The sequence below is a fragment of the Bos javanicus genome, chromosome 19 (genome assembly GCF_032452875.1).
Source record: "Bos javanicus breed banteng chromosome 19, ARS-OSU_banteng_1.0, whole genome shotgun sequence".
Lineage (NCBI taxonomy): Eukaryota > Metazoa > Chordata > Mammalia > Artiodactyla > Bovidae > Bos > Bos javanicus.
Window position 1 is genome coordinate 50,903,931 of NC_083886.1, and position 15,475 is coordinate 50,919,405.

The 15,475-nt window shown below is 41.9% G+C and overlaps 1 protein-coding gene and 1 pseudogene across 1 annotated transcript in view; both read right to left on the reverse strand.

Annotated features, from left to right (window-relative positions):
- PITPNC1 (phosphatidylinositol transfer protein cytoplasmic 1) overlaps nucleotides 1–8,783 on the reverse strand; it is a 214,838-nt gene extending 206,055 nt beyond the window's left edge. Inside the window, exon 1 of the mRNA XM_061392419.1 lies at nucleotides 8,658–8,783. Within this exon, the coding sequence (XP_061248403.1) occupies nucleotides 8,658–8,783 (126 nt within the window). The remainder of the gene's footprint in view (nucleotides 1–8,657) is intronic.
- A 140-nt stretch (nucleotides 8,784–8,923) lies between these two features.
- On the reverse strand, nucleotides 8,924–9,990 carry LOC133232676 (RNA-binding protein 4B-like; annotated as a pseudogene).
- Between the last annotated feature and the right edge of the window lie 5,485 nt (nucleotides 9,991–15,475).

Genomic DNA, 15,475 nt, shown 5'->3' on the forward strand with positions numbered 1-15,475 from the left:
TCTTCAATACCTGCTACTGCTGCTGCTGCTAAGCCACTTCAGTCGTGTCCGACTCTGTGCGACTCCACAGACAGCAGCCCGCCAGGCTGCCCCGTCCCTCTTCAATACCTAGGCATGGCTAAGACTCCACGACACTGATTCTGACGCCCAAGGCTGCACTGTGGTTGCTGGAGAGATTTTGCTTGTCACTCTCCAACACAATGGGATAGGTTTGGAGAAAAACAGGAAAGACATGTCCTGAATGACATGTGTGTGGTCCCCTTAAGTGAAAAAAATTACCTATTTTATGTGTTCCCAAAGGGTATGGAGTATCTTTCTTCTAAGACAGACCAGACTAACTCAGGCACTGCCCTGATAGCTGCATACTATCCTGTGTTATTCTACTGACACCTCTTATCTATTTGACTCAAGTAGGAAAATTTTAGAAGCATTTTCAAAATGAGAATACAGAATATGTTTTACTTCTAATTTGAGTAATTTGAGGTATCCATGGGATTTGCTCTTATACACACAGTTTTAGGCAAGAGAATGAAAGAGTTCCGAGCCCTAGAACACAAATAAAGGCTAACCCCTGCAGCAGGGTGCTGAGGCTGGAAAATACCCTGGCACCTTAAACTTCTTACTCACCTCTAACAAACAATGGCAATCCAGAGGCTGACAGAGAAAGTATGGAAAATCAACAAGTACTAACTTTGACAGACAATTCTGGGGGCAGAATACCTGCCACAGGTAATAAATCACTTCATTTAGGTTTATCTTTTTAGCAGTGCACAGTGGATTATACCCATATATCACTTTGGCCTCTCTTTTCTGCCCTGTTGACAAAGGACAAATTGAGAAGGATGGTGGGAAAACTGGGAGAAAAAAGGGAGGAAAACAGAAGAGCTCTGTCCCTTGGCCTGTACAGTTTAAGAAATGATGATGATGATGATGGCCATGTGCAGTGCCACTGTTTTCTAAGTATCAGCTCCATCTGTAAAATCTTACAGCACTTTCTGGATGTACCAATGAAGTGACTACGGGTTGGAAAATAAAGTTAGCTTTCTTCCCAAATCCCTTGGCACACACTATATATCTACAGTCTCAACAGGATCACAAGCACTTGGCTTTTCTAACAATGGGTGAGTTTATGGGTTTCACCAATGATACTGTTTAGAAACTGGTATCCTGAGAAGCACTGCAGCACAGAACTGAATATGGTAACGGGGACTTTCTGGTGCAGCGTTACGGTGGCAAATTAAGACAATGTAAAAAAAAAAATTTCTCACTACAAATATTTAAGAACTGGGTAAAATATGAAAAAGGAAAAAGCCAAGTGAGAGCATATGAGTGGATTCTGAGACTGCTTTGGTAACTTACAGACTTGCATTTTAAAACCCAAGTGGATAAAGGAGTAAAACCATGAGCTGCCATGAGGCAGAGAGTTGAAACTAAAACCCTTTAGGAGAGGCAGGATCCTCAACGGTGGCTTCCTCAATGAAGACTGGGGGAAAGCTCACCCCCTAGGAAAGGGATCCAACAGGACAAGCCTGTGTGTCCCTGAACTCTGAGTGAAAAAGAAAAACCAAAAAACCCCTCTCCTCTGAAATACAGATATCCAGACCTGAGCCTTGAACAAAATAATCCAGAAAGTTCCAAACTAAAAAATTAGCAGAAACATTGGCCCCAAACCAGGGATATTCCTGAGAGCTTTAGAATAAGTGATGTAAATTGTTCTGGAGGGGCTCTGTTATCAGGCCACATGAGATTCCCACACAGAAAAAGTAATCCCCACTCAAGATCAGTTTATAAGAAAAATGTAAAATTACAGTATACCATAAGCAGAAAACAGCAACCACAACAAACAAAATTGTTAGAATGCCAGAACTTGGGACCATAAAACTCAAATCTGAAAAAGAGAATACAAAATACAAAATAAGTATGTCTAAAACTATAAAAGACATAAAAGTAGGGAATAAAACCCTGGAGGGAAAAATATGAAGAACATTCAGATGTAAAAATAAGCCAAACAGAGCTTCTAGAAATAAATATTATAATCACTGAAAGTAAAGTCAACAGATTAGGTTAAACAGATTAGACACAAATAAAGAGAAAATTAAGTAAAATGGAAGACAGATTTGAGGAAATTGCCAAGGTGGATCACAGAAATAAAAGAGGCATGAAAGAATAGCTTGATTCCAAAAGCATTTAATGCAAGATTCAGATGATGCAAATAGACTGTATCAGTTTGGACCCTCTAATAAGCAGATGCCAAGAAAAAATGTTGGGAAGAGAGGGATAGGCAAAGAGAAGCCTCAGACCATGATGCAGGGGGGACCTGTGAAAGGAAAGGGAGAAAGAAGGAGTGCTGGATAGGATGAGACACAGAGTAAAGCTCAGTTCTAAGAAAATTCTGGTCATGCAGCGGAGAGACCTTGAGCCAAAGTCATGCATTAGAAGAGTCCTACATCCTGACGAAATGGGCCAGCACTAGTACCCACGTCTTACTAAGCCAGCAACTGGGAACAGCCCGGGGCAAGTGTGGCTTTTGAGTAAATCTTGAGACAGGGCATCTGGGGTCTCTCAACTATGCTTCACAAAGCAGAAGACCTGGAAGGCATATTTTCATGGTTGCCAAAATGAAGGGGAGCAATATTTTAAGAGATAATAGTTAAGGATTTTACAGAATTGTAAAAGCCATATATCCTCCATGTAGAGAATAATAGCAAGTTCCGAGCAGAATAAATCAAAGCAAATCTACACATGCGATAGTTAAATGGTAGAATATCAAAGGCTATAAAATGCCAAAAACAAGGAGCAATTTGAACTAAATGAAAAGAAAAGAAATTGGTAGTAGGTAGGATAATTGGAGTTAATTTCAGACTGCTTTCTAAGAACACAAATTTAAGGATAACAAATCCAGCAGAAGGAAAACGGGAGGAATTGATAAAACTCAATTCAGTAAGAGACAGGAAAGGAGAAAAAGAAAGCAAAGGAAAACTATGGGAAATAGAGAACATGAAGTAAGAGAAATAACTTAAAATATCTACAGTTACTATAAATGCAAACAGATTAAAATAGCTGGTTAAAATTTAGCCACATGCTATTTATAAGAGGTTCTTATAAATAAAAACCTCTTACTTACTTTACCACTAAGTAAAACCAATTACTGGTTCTTACACAAGACTTACGGATCTCATCAATGAGATGAGATCCTATTCTCATCTGTAAAATGGTATGATAATGACAGACTTATTTTTGAGTCTATAATACACTTTTCTTAAAATAACACAAAGAAGTGAAATGAAAATGTTAATTACTCAGTCATGTCTGACTCTTTGCAACCCCATGGACTGCAGTCCACTGTAGCCCCCAGGGCTCCTCTGTCCATGGAATTCTCCAGGCAAGAATACTGGAGTAGGTTACCATTCCCTTCTCCAGGGAATCTTCCCAACACAGGGATTGAACCTAGGTCTCTTGCATTGCAGGCAGATTGTTTACCATCTGAGCCACCAGCAACACAGCAAAAATGTTAACATTTGTGTAATCTTTCTGGTGGGTACATAGGTGCAAGTTTCATTATTGTCTGTATATTTTAATCTATTTGAATTGTTTCAAAAATAAGTGTTGGCAGTCCAGTGGCTCCCACTGCAGGAGGCATAGGTTCAAGTGCTGCTGGGGGAACTAAAATTCTGCATGCCATGCAGCATGGCCAAAAAAGAAAAAAAAATTTAACTGTTTAAATCTATTAAGTCCAATAATCAAGTAAAAATATAAGACCACAGTAATGACAATGTTCTTATACACCATTTGGGAGGGTATGAACTACACACCTTTCCTAGAAAACAATTTAAAAATGTAGATACTCTTTAGCCCAGTGATTCTTGTAATTTATCCCAAGGAATTAATCAGAGGTGTGTACAAAACATGTATGTATTAGTTTATAACTGAGTTACACGTAATGGTGAAAAATTCAAACAACTTTAATGTTGTTGGGAACTGCTTCCCTAAACTGTAATGCATCTGTATAACAGAATAGGATGCAATCATTAAAATTCAGGTTAAGGTTATAAAAGATTGCTAATGACAAGTATATATTAATAAGTGAAAAAAGAAACAAAGCATTAGGCACAGAATGAGCTTGTTTTAATTAAAAAAAACAGCTGTGTATATACGTACACAGACAAAGGACCACCAGGGAAGCACTTCTGGATGGTAGAGATTCTGAATGACTGTTTTCTTTGTGCTTTCCTCTGTTTTCCAAATCGTCTGCAGTGAGCAGACGGTGCTCTGCAGTTAGTGCGGAGTCGGGGGGAGGGAGCAATCATTATTTCTAAAGTAAGTGGCAATAATTCCAGTTTTTACTCTAATGCAGGGATCCACAAACTATATCCTGCAGGCCAAATCCAGCCTGCCACCCTGCCTGTGAGTTAAGAATGGTTTTACATTTTTAAATCCTTGAAAAAAATCAAAAGCAGAATAATATTTATAATTTGTCATTCTAATATTTGTATTCAATCTATACAACAACACTGTGAAGTTGGCACTATAGCCTGTTTTATAGATCAAAGAACAGAAGCTCCAAGATTGGTCAGGTAAGTAGTCAAAGATCTCATAGTTACCAAGTCTGCGGAAATTCAAACCCAAGGAGTCTTACCCCAGACTTTACCTAACCTGCTCCCTCCATGTGAAAAATCTTCCACCACTGTGAGGGCAGATCTGCATGGGTGAATCTCAGGGTGGAAGAGCACAGTGTTTCAGTGAAACTTCGTTTGAGAATGGGCCCTGCTTCTACCATGATAATGTGCTGTGCTCAGTTGCTTCCTTCGTGTCCAACTCTTTGTGATGCTATGGACTGTAGCCCGCCAGGCTCCTCTGTCCATGGGATTCTCCAGGCAAGAATACTGGAGTGGGTTGCCATGCTCTCCTCCAGGGGATCTTCCTGACCCTGGGATTGAATTCACATCTCATATCTCTTGCACTGGCAGGCGGGGGTTCTTTACCACTAATGCCACCTGGAAAGCTCATGATGACAGGAAACACAAACTCTGAACTTCAATTAACCAAAATGTCATCCTTCTCAAAAGAATTCCAGGGCAAAAAAAAGAATTCAAGCACTTCTCTGGTGGCCGAATGTTAAAAAAAACACCTGCCAATGCAGGGTACACGGGTTTAATCCCTGATCCAGGAAGATCCCACATGCTATGGAGCAGCTAAGCCCATGCACCACAACTACTGAGCCCGCACTCCTAGAGCCTGCGCTCTGCAACAAGAGAAGCCACCACAGTAAGAAGCCTGCTTACTACAAGAGAGAGGAGCCCCCGCTCACCACAACTGGAGAAAACCCCCATGCAGCAGTGAAGACCCACCACAGACAAAACATTACATAAACTAAAAAAATTTTTTTCCATTTTTTCATAACTAGACCTGCACTACAGAAAATTGTACCCTTTCATTATTGTTTTCAATTTCATCAATAAAAAGTTGTGGAAGTTTATTCAGTCTCATTATGTAAGGGCATGGCAACCCACTCCAGTATTCCTGCCTGGAGAATCCCCATGGACAGAGGGGCCTGGGGGGCTACAGTCCACGGGGTCACAAAGAGTTGGACATGACTGAGCAACTAAGCACATGCACACCTGGAACCACAGAGTAACCAAGAACCCTAATGGTTCTCTCTTTCAAGCTATTCTACAGCTCCTTCTACTGCTATGTCTCTCTCTCTATATTTATCCATTACCTCCCATCAAAGGGTGCACTAAAAAAGAAAGTAAAACTTAGTCCAGTCAAGGTTATTGCTTCTAGCAAAAATTTGTTCAAGGGAAGAGATTGACTTTTATGTCATTTCTCAAGTTAACTTATCTGAGTTTTTTTGTTACCAAAATAACTGAGAATTTGGCCCATCCTGGGTTTGTTCATTCATTCACTTAACAAACCTTAGCATAGCTTACAGATCAGAAGATACATATCAATACAACAAAACACGTTTTATAATAGAAAGCAGTTTTAAATGACTACAGGAAATACAAATTAAAACCACAGTGAGACATCACCACACCCATTAAAGTATCTATAATCAAAAGGATAGATAGTACTAAGCATCAGCAAGGATGTGGAGAAAGCAAAACCCTCATACAGTGCTAGTTAGAACGTAAAACATAAAATGCAACGGTAACTTTGGAAAATGGCCCAGAAATTTCTTTGCAAAGTTAAACATGATGACTGAAAAATTCAACTCCTAAGTATCTACCCAAGAGGAATGGAAACAGGCATCCATACCAAGATGGGTAAACAGATGATCAGAGCAGTATTTTCCTAATAGTTCCAAACTGGAAAGAACTCACAAGTCCATCAACTGGTAACTGGATAAACAAAATGCGGTTTATCACTTGGATAAATGGAACACAATGGAACACTACTTAGCAATAAAAAAGGACCAACTGTGATACACTCAACAACATGGATGAACTCAAAAACAGCATGCTGAGGAAGAGAAGCAAGTCTCAAAAGACTGTATACTGTACGCTTTTAAAAGGCATTTCTAGAAAAGACAAACTATAGAGACAGAAGCAAATCAGTGGTTACCCAGGATTGGGGTGAGAGCAAGGACTATCTATAAACAGGCAAAAGGGAACTTTGCAGGGTGATGCAAAGTTCTACAACTGAATTGCGGTTGTGATTGCAAACATGTATGGATTTACCAAAATTCATCAGTACACTTATGGGTGGACTTATGGCATGCAAATGAGGCTTCAATAAAGCCATTTAAAACCAAACCACAGGAGCAAAGGGGCAGCTATCTGCTTGAACTGGAAAAAAATGTAGGAAAGCTTCAGAAGAGAGAAATTTTGAGGTAATATTCTGATAATGGACATTTAACTGAAACAGGGATTTAACAGTATGCAGAGGCTGGAACTGGATGGTATGAAAACTTAAGTAGGATTTAGGGAAAGAAAAGAAAGAGGTGATACTAAAAGTTAGGCTAAACTTAGGTAAGTGAGAAAATAGAAAGGTGGTAAGAAGTTCGTATTTCGTCTCACAGGTCACGGGAAGTCATTAAGGAATTTCAGGTCGGGGGTGAGTGACTTATCACATCTGAGTTTTAGAAGGAACTGAAGGAAATGTAAAAGGGAAAAAAGCAACAGGCAATGTCCAGGTTAAAGACATAGAACCAACTACTTAGTTTCCAATGAGGTGCTGGGAAAGAAGACAATTTCTAGGTGTCACTAAAACAAATAAGGATGAGTGCTGAGTGCTCAGTCGCTTCAGTCGTGTCCAACTCTTTGTGACCCCATGGATTGTAGCTCGCCAGGCTCCTCTGTCCATGAGATTCTCCAGGCAAGAATACTGGAGTGGGTTGCCATGCTCTCCTCCAGGGGATCTTGCCAACCCAGGGATCAAACCTGTGTCTAGGTCCATCTCCTGCATTACAAGTGAAATCTTTACCACTGAACCACCAGAGAAGCCCATGATAGGAGCAAAAGCAGGTTTGGGGGAAAGAGATGACATAAATATTGTCTTAGGTTGATTGTGTGATGCTGTCAAGATATTCAAGTACAAATATCCAGCATACAAACATACAGAAATGGAAAGACTGGAGGTGATGCTGTGGCTTGGAGAAACCTTAGCAAAGAAATAGTCACAGAAACCAGTGAACTAAGATTCCTACGGACTCAGACAAACAGCAAGAAGTTATGGCTCAAAATCAAAAAGGCTAATTACAGAGAACTCCTTGGTGGTCCAGTGGTTAGGACTCTCACCTTTGGCAGCCTGGGTTTGATACCTGGTGGGGGAATTAAGATCCTCACAAGTCTGAGGGCCAAAAAAAGGCTAATTATAGCGTCTACTCTGTCCTCCTTGCAAAGACATTAAGAAAATGCTTTTCCTTCTCCTGTTATTTTTTTTTAAGGGTTAGAAACATTTATTTGTCAAAATATCTTTTAGGAATATGGAAAGAGTGGAGTAAAACAAGGCTAAGTTTCAGCTAACGCTGTACCACAACCATAGGTCAGACATAACACAACAACCCAAATCCCAATGGTCCTAGTAATTTCAGAAGATTGGCTTCAATGTTAGAGTCCAGAGCTAACAGAGCAAAGTAAAAGGTTGCTTGCCCTCTCACAGCCATTTTAAAAGGAAAGGAGAGGAGTTCCCTTGTGGTCCCCTTGGTTAGGACTAGGTAGTTCCCAGTGGTTAGGACTCTGCTTTCACTGCTGGGGGTCAGGTTCCATCCCTGGTCAGGGAACTAAGGATTCCTGCACGCCATGCGCAGGAGCTGAATGAAAAAAAATTTTTTTCATTTCAAATTTTAAATAAATAAAAATAAAGGGAAACTGACATGTTGCAGGTAGACAAGGAGGAGAGTTCAACTCCTAAGGAGAGTAAGATGAGAGGGATTCCACTGCACAGGAAAAAAGGGATGGCCAGTGTCATCCTTACCTAGGGCAGCTCAGTGGCTGAGAATATACAGAACGGATCAAAAGGCTATAGAGACTAGTATCAGGAGGAAAGAAAAGTCAACTTAGAAAAATTAAATTAAGAAAGAAAAGATAGTTGGTCACAGACCCCTTTTTTTAACCTAAACATGAAGGAATGGAACCATCTCAGCAAAAGGGGCCTTATGGAATAAGTTCTCCTACAGGACTGCAGCCCGAAGGCTCAGTCTGCCATTGTCCTACCTCCAGTTTGTAAAGGGCTGAGTACCACTCCTCGGTCCACATCCTGCTCCGGCTCATACCGGGCCACGTCATACCAAAAATTCCCCGCAGCTGGTGAAGCTTGAGACAGCGCACCCTCCGGCCCATTACAAAGCCCTCTCCAGCTGTGGGAGCACAGCTGCGGCAGGAACGGGGGAGGTGGGCATCCTGTCCCTTTCATAATAGAATCTAGTGATGGCAGTGGCAACAGTCATAGCACCTGAGGTGGCAGCTGGGTTTGAGTTTGGCTATTGGGGGGTGGGGGTGGGGGTCTGTCCGGGGATCAACAGGAGAGAAGGGACTTCCCCGCTGGTCCAGTTGTTACGATCCTGCACTCCCACTGCAGGGGACACAGGTTCGATCCCTGGAGAAGCAACTAAGATCTGGCATGCGGTGCAGTCCAAACAAAAAACCCTGGAGTTGAGGTGACTGGTCACAGCTGTGCTCTGGTCTTGAGGCACATGGGACACGTAGCTGTACAAGGAAGCTGCTGCCGCCATTGCCTTCTGAAAGCGGGCTCCATATGGGCTTAGCCTAGTCAGTAGCTGAGTGCTCCCAATGCATCCTCCTCATACATGGATTCCCTATAGCCCAATGGGGTCCGCTCCATATTTCTCATTGTACTACTCAGTAAAGTCGGCCATGATATCCCTTTGATCTCTTTTGACCAGTGCTCCTCTTTTCCACAACCGATAGCAGCCACCCTTCTCCCACACCAGGGGCGGTTGGAAGCTGGCTCGTGTACAACGCCACGCGCATTCATTTGCCTTGAAACTCTGTGAGTCAAGGTCCTCTGCCCGTTCCACATGTAGGAAGGCATAATCTTTCACGACGTCACATTTCATTCCACCACTGGACCATACTCCTCAAACTTGACCCAAAGCTCTCATTTGGTACAAACAGGACATACGATGCCTGTTTGCAGCTTGGTTGACGCTTTGTTCCTATTCTTGCCGGCTTCCTCATTAATGTTCACTCCCTGCAACTTTTACTGGTGCAGGTTGCATATGGCACACTCAGCTGCATCTTTTTCTTTATGTCCACAAAGAGGGTTTTGTTTGGTTGCTGTAGTTTTGTTGTTTTGGCAGGGTTTGCGGGATCTAACGGAGAAGACAATGGCAACCCACTCCAGTACTCTTGCCTGGAAAATCCCATGGATGGAGGAGCCTGGTAGGCTGCAGTCCATGGGGTCGCAAAGAGTCGGATACGACTGAGCGACTTCACTTTCACTTTTCACTTTCATGCACTGGAGAAGGAAATGGCAACCCACTCCAGTGTTCTTGCCTGGAGAATCCCAGGGACGGGGGAGCCTCATGGGCTACCGTCTATGGGGTCGCACAGAGCTGAACAGGACTGAAGCGACTTAGCAGCAGTAGCAGCCGGATCTAAGTTCCCTGACCAGGGATGGAACCCGGCCCGTGACAGTTTGCTGGCCCTCACTGTCGGCGCAAGCGCAGCGCCCTTCCTAACCACAGGACCCACCGCCAGCGCATTCCCAAAGACATAGTACTTAATGATGTCACATTCTAGCACCTTCCCATGCTGCTCAAAGAGTGAATGGATCTCTTGCTCTTCCTCCCAGAGCAGGTTTCCGATGAACAGCGTTACCACCCTGACAAGAGCCTCACGAATGCAGCAGTGGCGGCGGTTCCTTCGTCAGAGAAAACTCTACAAAATGGCGCCCTGCCCTCGAGCCTCGGTGGTGTGACGTGAACGTCTTATGCGCCAACTCACGTATGCGCATGCGCCAATTCGCACTGGTGTCCCTCACCCTTGCAGGAGCCGTGTTGCTGTTCTTCAGTTGACACCCAGCTGACCGCCAACCGATTTTTGCAGTTAGAGATCAGAAAACGAACAAAGCCAAAGATGATGCCCCAACTGAGGACAGATATATAGATTGGAGAGCAGAATGCTGAACATATCAGAGGCAATCTGGACCATATAGAATCTGCTATCTAGAAAGCAACGTGCATGCTTTAGTTGTTTTTGAAACTCTCTTACTGTGACTATGAGTACTAATCTGCTCTTTCAAGTTAAGGGTAGGTGGGTCAATCCATCTATTGCGCTAAGCTCATCTACACCAACCAAATGCACATCAGTTCTACTGTCTTGTCAATATATTGTGCAGGTTGGTACCTTGGAGATCTACTTGAACTTCCCAATGCTCCCAAATGGCTAACACATGGAGAGGACAAAAAATTTCACAGATTGTTGAATACAGGCTACTAGGAAATACAGACAAAAGAACAGTAGGCTAAATGCCAGAAGATCCAGATTCTGTATTCTTCCACCATGGACAAGTTAATTATATTCTTTTTTATGTACAAGTGGGAATAGGATGCACAAATCAAAATTTGAAAATGTGTTTCATAATACATGGTAATACTGCTTGAAAGTTAGTCAGTACCACACACAACCTCCTGTCTATTTAGGGGGCAAAGGAGTTAAAGTTGTGCTCTATTATTTTAGGAGAGAGGTGTCTTTGATGATAAAACTTGAAAATAATTTACAAGAAGTCATGCCTAGAGGTGGACTACTGTAATATATATAACAGATTCTCCTTCTACACATGACCTTTAATTCTGTTCACATATATTTCTAGCCTTTTGGGTAAAAGAATTTAGAACATGGCCTAGAGGACTTCATTCCTCAGGCCCCCACCCACAGTGGATGTGGCCCTTCTCCAGCACTGAGTCACCCTCTTCCCCATGCCTTCTGCTTGGGTGGCAGCCCACCAAGCCTGAAACCCAGTTTCATGGTCTGTCTTCCTGGCCAGACAAAAAGTTCTCTGCATGCAGGGTAGAGCTCATTTGTCCCTGTCTTCTCAGCACATGGCATCATGTAGGGTTCAAAAAATGATCCCCAAGAGAACGAATAGCAGGAAATTAGGAGAAAAGATGCCAAATGGCACATATTAAAAATAATTTTTATACTATCCTATTTTTTAAAGTAAAAATTGTACACACTTGGGAATTCCCTGGCAGTCCAATGGACAGGACTCTGTGCTTCCACTGTAGGGACCCAGGTTCAACCCCTGGTTAGGGAATTCATATCTCACACATACACACACACACAGACTTAGGGTGTATGAGGTGATGCTTTGGGATACATATACACAGTGAAATGATTACTACAGTCAAGCTCATTAACATATTTCCTCTTGTGATTACCTTTTTGTGTTTGTGTGTGATGAAAGGAAAAATTAAATTTTAAAAGGCTCCTGTGCATTAAGCCACAGATAAGTGGATACACAGCATGTGGTACCTACCTACAATGAAATATTATCTAGCCTTCTAAAGGAAGGAAATTCTGACAGATGCTACCACATGGATGAAACTAGGAAGCATTACGCTTGGTGAAATAATCCAGACAAATTATTCCACTTATACAAGTAGCTTGAATAGTCAAATTCTAGAAACAGAAAACAGAACGGTGGTGTGAGGGCATATGGGGTGTTAGTGTTTAAGGGGTACAGAGCTTCTGTTTGGGTTGACAAAAAAGTCCTGGTGATGAGTAGTGGTGATGGTTACACAGCATTATGAATGTACTTAATGCCACTGAACTATACACTTAAAAAAGGTTAAAATGTAGATTTTATGACACATCAGAGAAGGCGATGGCACCCCACTCCAGTACTCTTGCCTGGAAAATCCCATGGTCGCTAAGAGTCGGACACAACTGAGCAACTTCCCTTTCACTTTTCACTTTCATGCATTGGAGAAGGAAATGGCAACCCACTCCAGTGTTCCTGCCTGGAGAATCCCAGGGACAGGGCAGCCTGGTGGGCTGCCGTCTATGGGGTCGCACAGAGTCGGACACGACTGAAGTGACTTAGCAGCATGACACATATAACCACAGTATTTTTAAGACTCCTATGCAGTATTCTAAGGAAGGATACAGGACTGTGGCCTCTGGCCATTTTTAGATGGCTATTTCTTCATAAGTTGCATTCTTAAATATCTAATTGATAGCAAAGGGAAGAAAACACATTAGGCATTCACACACCTCAGTGTCCAAAGGTCCAAAGTCATTAATCTGGAAAACTACCACAAAATTCGTGAAACTGATTCAAAATTTACTTTTAAACCATGAGAGCAAAAAAAGAAGTTGATTTTAATTCGGTTTTCTGGGCATGCAAGTGTTGTCTTGGTTGACTTGTTATTTTAATTGTTGGTAATCACTGGCTACCAGTAATAACCTCACTGCCAGAAAGATAAACATTTAAGCAATTAAAACATTCAAAACCTGAACTAGCAGAGAAAAAAAGTTTATGTTTCTAACACTTTCCTTTTAGCATCTACTGTGATTCATGTATCAAAAGACTAACCTTTTAAAAGGAGATGAATTGGCTTGCATATTTGACTATTTTGGTAACCAGCTGCATAGAAAACTATTTTATCATCCCCCTTTCCCCACCCCCAGACAGAGAAATTTGTTGAGCTTGAGATTTCTAGATTATAATACTAAAGTTCTTGATGTTAGATGTCCTGTCAAGGTAAAAACAGGAAGATTTTTTCCTTTGATATCTGTCAAGAAAATATAAAGGTATAGTTATTACTTTCTTTAAAAAGTTCTTTTCCCTTTAAAGAAAAGTGTGTTTATTCCAATCGTGGTTTAACAAATAATCACATGTCCTCAGCAAGCCTTCAAAATGAGTGATCAGAATGTAAGGAGCTGACAGACTCCAAATTAAATCGACACTACCTAATCTAAGGCGTCAAAAGGTGTGTATCAGCATCGTCCAAATCAAGTCTTTGGGGGTCACTTTTAACTTCTTCCAAACACCAAGTCTTTCCAAAATCAAACATGGCGGCGGAGAAAAGGCAAGAGAAGGGGCTTTGCTATGTCAATGTGGACATTCCTTAGGAGGTCAGTGCAAATCGAAGAAATACAATCAAATGGTTTTAATTGTGTGGGTGACAAGGCACAGGTGACAGGTGGGAAAGAGCGAAGAGATAAAAGTGTTAAGCGCTTAAAAGAGGTGATGCACCCACCTTTGCAGTTCAGTAAACACAGACTAATGGTAATTTTTGTCTTTGGGTGGTGAGACAGGACTGCACCAGAAGATCTTATCCCTTGGGAAGGATGAGAATCACAGAGTCACAAAAAAGGGCAGAATGACCCCGCGGCTCTAGACAGATCCAGTGGAAGGGAGAAACAGAGGTAACATGAAGATGTGAGTAAAGCATGCAGGAAGCACCTACAAAGGGCAGCTTCCTGGGTCCTGGAGAAGCCTGGTACCCTCTTACACAAGTTGGGGTAGCCGCCCTCCCCATACTGGAAGCATCTGGTTCTGGAAGAGAAAATGACTTCAATCTGGGTGGAAGAACCACAGACAGACACATAGTCAGGGACACACAAAGACCAAGGTGATAAAAAGAAAATACCCAGGTTAAGCCCATAAATCATTTTCAATAAGCCTTTCCAGAAAAACATTGTGGTGAGACAGTAAGTCCTGAGGATGTGACATACTGGCATGGAGAGTGTGGGTAACAATATGCTATTGTATTTGAAAGTTGCTAAGACAGTAGATCTTAAAAGTTCTCATAAGAAAAACAAAAACAAAAACAAACCTAAAAAACCAAAAATAGCCATGTATTTTCAGATCCCAGGTGAAAATTTCAGAAAATGGACACCTTCAAAAAAAAAATGAGACTTCTCTCTGTGGTTTTGAAGACAGAGTTTCACGTCCACTACTCCAAAGACCCAGAAAGACTTACTGTGCTGGGCAACTGGGGTGTGCAAGCTTTGAGACTTACACAAATAATCAAGTCTCCTTTAGAGATCCTGAAGTATCTTTTTAAGAGATTCTATGCTTCTATTTCTCCTAGTTTTTTTTTTTTTTTTTTTAATCTTAATCGGAAACGAACTTTTCTTTACCAAAGACTCCAATTCTGTGTGATATCCTGCTTAAGCTTGCTCATTTTTTCTCTATTCTATTTTTTGGAACTCGGAAGAATTTCCTCCTTCTCTAAGCTGAAAAGCCTCCAGAAAAGGGGTTGGTTGTGCCCTAGTTTTAGAAGGTGATGAAAAGGCAAGTCGTTAAAGCAACATGGAGAAAACTACTACTTGTGGACTCAGGGAGGAAAGAAAAAAAAAATAGAATCAGTCAAACAAAGATACCTGAAGTCTGATTGGAAATTCTGGGGCAATCTAAGCCTCATCTCCAAATGCCTAAACAATAGCCTCTATTTATGCACAGTTCAAAGGGACTCATTGCATCAGAAGGCACCTTGCGAGTAAGAGTGCAGCTAATTCTCCCAGCAGTAGAAATCCACTCCCATGAATAACAAAGCTTCGCTCTGTTATTCATAATAAGGATTAAGCTCAGTGGGATAAAATACACAGTTGCCAGGTCATCTTTGCCTAGGGCTGAGTGTGGAAAACCAAGTTCCCATTTCTTCTCCACTAAAGCCTGGTGGGTGGTACAGGAACCAGTTCTTTAAATGTTCTGTGACAATTTCTTTCGATGTTTAAGGATAAATCAGTTAACAAAGAAAGTGCTTTGAGAGACAACTGAAGGGCACTAAGCCAATATTACTACTGTCCTCAGCCCCACTTGTGAGCACAGACCTCCAAAGGAACACACTGTTACCTTTTAACAAGAAGATCCCACAGTCCATCCCCTCACCTGCAGGGCTACCTCTAAAGCATCAAGGGCCTGGTCCCCTATCTGTTCCACACCTAGGTTTTCCTTCTTGTTCCCGCTCTCTGCCCTGACCCCTGTTTCAGCAAAAACTATATGCTGACACCTTGTGCACACATGACTTACAGCTTCCCACTTAACAACTTTCTTTGCC